This window comes from Blastomyces dermatitidis (assembly GCF_000003525.1).
Source record: "Blastomyces dermatitidis ER-3 genomic scaffold supercont1.4, whole genome shotgun sequence".
In the NCBI taxonomy this organism is placed as follows: domain Eukaryota; kingdom Fungi; phylum Ascomycota; class Eurotiomycetes; order Onygenales; family Ajellomycetaceae; genus Blastomyces; species Blastomyces dermatitidis.
This window is the reverse complement of record NW_025544777.1, coordinates 4,698,519-4,703,279: the sequence shown is the minus strand read 5'-3', so window position 1 is coordinate 4,703,279 and position 4,761 is coordinate 4,698,519. Positions and strand designations below refer to the sequence as shown.

Genomic DNA, 4,761 nt, shown 5'->3' with positions numbered 1-4,761 from the left:
CTCTCACAAAGAAACTTTCACTATATTACATCACTCATTCACTAACTTTTTTCATTCTTTAATCATCTTCTTTATCAATCATCATTATTGAATATTATTATCTCATCTCAGATTTCTACTTCTTTTTCTGTTTAACACTTTCTATCTATTCATCTATTATATTATATGCATTTCTGGCAATAACTCTCTGTTCTCATATCAAGTGTTATTATAGTACTCATATCAAGCAGTTTGTTAGCAGTAAGTGTAATATGTTATGAAATATAATCAGACTTATTTATCTTCTAACAATTGTCAGAATATATTATTATGAATAACATATCTTCTTTATCTTCTTATACACTCTCAACTGTTTTTCTTCTCAGTGACTTCTAATTGTGTTTTCTGACATGATTTTGTATAGACACAGATACTGATGTTTATTTTTATTCATATAGAATTTTCATATATTGACAGATCTGTGTCTGCTGATGATAGTAAACATCTCAATATTAAATTATTAATTGAAAACTTGAAGAATATCTCTCTATATATTAAAGAAAAACCAACTTTTCCGTGCAAAAAACGCTGTAACATGACCTCATATGATATCACATACACCTCATTAAATTTATAGTTGAGATTAACAGCCGGCTCTGCGGCCTGTACAACTCTGATAGATAATCTTCATTCTTTTCTTTACAGATCAACCGCTTCACCACGAACTCGCTCGATTTTTCGAATAAGAACCCGCCGATAGATCCATCGAAAAGCCCTCGATCATACGAGCATTTTGACCCCATCGCCGACCGCATACCCCGTGTGGTGGTGGAGTTATCCAGCCAAACGTGAACCAGACGTCGTTCGGAACTCCTGCGTGGGATTATCCCCCCATTCTCCCCTACCACACCACAACCCCGGGCCAAATCGCCATACAAATTGTAAGGTGAAGAGACCTAGCCGTATGCACCAATCTTCTCGATTTTGGAAGATCCCCGATCTGTAGTTGTGGAGATATCTGAGGAACGACCTTCGCGAAAACCCTGTCCATCTTTGATGTTCCAAAACATCAACGCCAAGTCCCACCCTCGTACCGCCCTTCCCAATCTGGCCCATCCCCGGCAGAAAAATACAAAAAGATACCTCAGCGATAATATCAAGCACATAACCAACAGACAACGAGACAACAGCACACCAACAACTATAAAATCAGTATACCTCAAGGTCTGACTGAGCCTTTGATCCCTGCACAGTGAGATATATTAAATCTAGTTTTAATACCTCAATATTCAATAGATTCTGTAAGGGATTGAGAACAGCAACACTAGGTTTCTATTGAATTTGAGAATTAACTCTATATTGATATAATCATTGACAAAGTCTTCTATTTTAAGATATAAATAACCAGTTCCTCTACATCTCGCTGGCAATATTTACATTATTATATAGAAACAGACTTATATTCTCTATAATATCAAGACTCTGAAGAGGGAAAGTCTTGATAGAGAGTATACAGTAGTGCATATCTTAGCAGTTTCTATCTCATTCTTCTGCAGCAGTTAATGCAAAAAAAAAAAAAAAAAGATCATAGAAATAGTTTTTTACTTCTCTTGAAAAAGTAAGATGTTTTTCTCTGGGTTTTATACAATATTCTTACAAAGAATTAAAAACAGAGTTGTTTTCTGTCATAATTTCATATTCTTTTAAGTAAGAATTACTTTTTCAGTGACTGAAGAGCTTTCATTAATACTTAATTCTTTTTTACACTCTTTATTAACTGATTTGAGTTGCACACTTGTTGTGTGAGGAGAATTGAATAATTTAGAATAAAATTGAATAGTTTTAATCAATTTCTCTGCAAAAAATTGATTTATTTTTTGTCAGTTTTTCTCTCAAAAACTGTCATATCATCTGATTTACTATTAATTGATATCATACTTTTCCTCACTGTATCTCAAGAAAGAGATTGTAAAGATTTTATTGATTTATCTTAAAAATCAATTTTAGTTTATTAGATTCTCTTCAAAAATCTAACCTAGTTACTGAACTAGTGTGAAAAAAATCAGGTGTTTTGTACACAAAAGTCTGCTATCCTTCTTTTGAAATAGTCTGATCAACTTTTCAATTGAAAACAGACTTATCAACCTCTTAATTGAAACAGTCTGATCAACTTTTCAATTCAAAAGAGTTTAATAAATATCTCAATTGAATTAGTCTGATCAACTTTTCATTGAGTAAGAATAATGAGTTCAAAAGTACACTCAGTTGATGTGGAAAAAGATGCTTTCTCAAATGCTATTCCTGAGATTGAAATTCTGAAGAGAAGAAAGAAAGAAGAAATAGAGAAATAACAAGTTCTTGAAATACAGGAACTTGAAAAAGTAAGTAAAATTCTTGGAAAGCAGTGTCTGAGTGAGATGAATGAAGAAGTTCTGTTAATTCTTCATGCTCAGGCTAGACAACTACAGGAAGTGATCAAGTTCAAACTTGGAATTTCAAACACAGTTCAAAAAACTTTGAAAATTTCTAATACAATCACTGACTCTTCAGTTTACTCTTCTTTCTTTTCTACTTCTTCTTCTTCTTCTTCTTTAAATCAGAAGAAAACATATGCTCAAGCAGCTGAATCTGCTGTCTCTAAACCTGCTGTCTCTAAATCTGCTATCTCAAAACCTGCTCAAAATTCTGAGAAAACTGAGAAGAATACTGCTCATACTTCTAGTGATAGAAGAGTGGAGAAAAAAATGCAAAAAGAGAAAAATCTTCAAATCTTCAGAGATAGAAGACTTATTCTCAAAGTCTCAAATCAGGATATATTGCAGAGAAATAAGCTAAACTCAAACCTCATTTTCAGAATTAGAAATGAAATCAATCAGCAGTTCTTTTCTCAGTTAATGACTGATATTAAAGTTCAAAAATCAGTTATAGCTTCAATTGAGCCATTCTTCTTTGAAAACTCCATTATTCTGACAACAATGTCTGAATTCAGTGCTGAATTTCTTATTCAGAATGAGAATCTCTGAAAATCAGCAGTGAAATCTTTGTTAAACACAACAATTCTATCTGAGAGAGATGAAAAGTGAGACAAATTCATTCTTCATGATATTTCAGTTGAAATTTTTGACTGTGAAGAAGGAATGCTACTTCTCAAAAATGAATTAGAATTATACAACTCTATTCAACTGAGAAAGAAGCCTGTATGACTAAATTCAATTGAGTTCAGACAAAGCAGAAGAAATGCCTCTGTTCTAGTATATACAAAGACAATGAAACAGTCAAAGATCTCTGAAGTAAGAGTAGCAGGTTTGAAAATGAGAGTTCATGAATACAAAGACTCAAGAATGAATCACAAAGCTCAAACACAGTGTTCAAACTGTCAAAGATATGGACACTTTGCAATCTTCTGTTTCAGAGACTCAAAATGTGCATTCTGTGCCAGAGATCACAAAACTAGTGAGCATAAATGTGAAACATGCTCAAAAAGAGATGAAATATGTCAACACACTCTGCTTAAATGCTCTAATTGCAAAGAGAAACATGCATCTAGCTCAAAAGAATGTATGTTTACTTCAAGAACTCAAAAGAACTGGAGAAAAGATGAAGCTCAGAGTAAACCTAGAACTGAAGAGAATAGTCAAGTCAGTAAACTCACAACTGTAAGCTTAAAAAGAAGAAACTCTCAATTATTTAAATCTTCAAACTTCAATTCTTCAGTGAAATGTAAACAGAATCTGAATCCTCAAACTTCTGTTAAGATTAGAGAATTGAGAAATGACTCTGATGATAAACTAGATATAATGCAAGCAGTTGAGATTTCTACTTTTCAGAACAGTTATAACCTACTATCTGATGATAGTGATTAGATTCTACTCTACTCTCTTTTAGTATGAATATACAATAAAAACAATAAAAAAAGTTTAAAAACTCTTCAAAAATCACATTTATTCAAAATAATGTGAATAGAAACTCAAATTGCATTTATTCTTATCTTTAAATTGCACTTGAATAAAAAGTTGATTTTATACTGCTTCAGGAGCTGAATTTTGATGCTGAGCAAAAATATGTCATTTCTCACTTAAGCTACTACTGCTTTTTACCTCAAAAGTCTGAGATAAAGTCAAGAGTAGTGATCTATGAAAGAAAGAGATTAAGATATTAATTTAATCTATGATTTAATATCATGTCTGACCCTGATATTCTGATGAGTGACATTATAGATAAAGAAAATGAGTTTGATACTATACAGCTCATAAATATCTATAATGAAAAGTCATTGAAGAAATATAACAATATCTGAACAATTGATAGAGAATTTCTGAACATAACTTCATCAAGAAACTCTATAATTGCAGAAGACTTCAATGCACATCATCTCTGATGAAATTCAGAATGCAAGAGAGCAGTGAGAGCTGATAATCTGATTGAATGAACCTTTGAGCATTCAATAGATTTGATTAATAAGTCTGATCAACAAACATTCTTTAGAAAAGACATGAAACAGAAGTCTATTATAGATCTAATCTTCATGTCACAAAATCTCATGAAAAGAAGACTTGTAAACTGGTTTATTGATTCAAATGAGACATCAGAATCAGGTCATGAGATTATTCAATTTGATATTGAACTGAGTGAAAAACAAATGAGTGAAAATCCTCTTCTCTCTAATCAGTATAACTTTGAAAAAGCTGATTGAAAAGCAGTTGAAGAAAGCATAAAACTGTTAAAATCTGAGAGACAGAATGAGTTATATTGGAATTCTGGTCAAGATATCTCAAATGAAAT

At 31.9% G+C, this 4,761-nt stretch overlaps 1 protein-coding gene across 1 annotated transcript; it reads right to left on the bottom strand.

The window, feature by feature from the left end:
- Nucleotides 1-692: 692 nt before the first annotated feature.
- BDCG_16936 (uncharacterized protein) lies at nucleotides 693-1,149 on the bottom strand. The gene has a single exon (XM_045426116.1). The coding sequence runs from the start codon at nucleotides 1,093-1,095 to the stop codon at nucleotides 814-816; it is 282 nt and encodes a 93-aa protein (XP_045280886.1). The 5' UTR covers nucleotides 1,096-1,149; the 3' UTR covers nucleotides 693-813.
- Nucleotides 1,150-4,761: the final 3,612 nt, after the last annotated feature.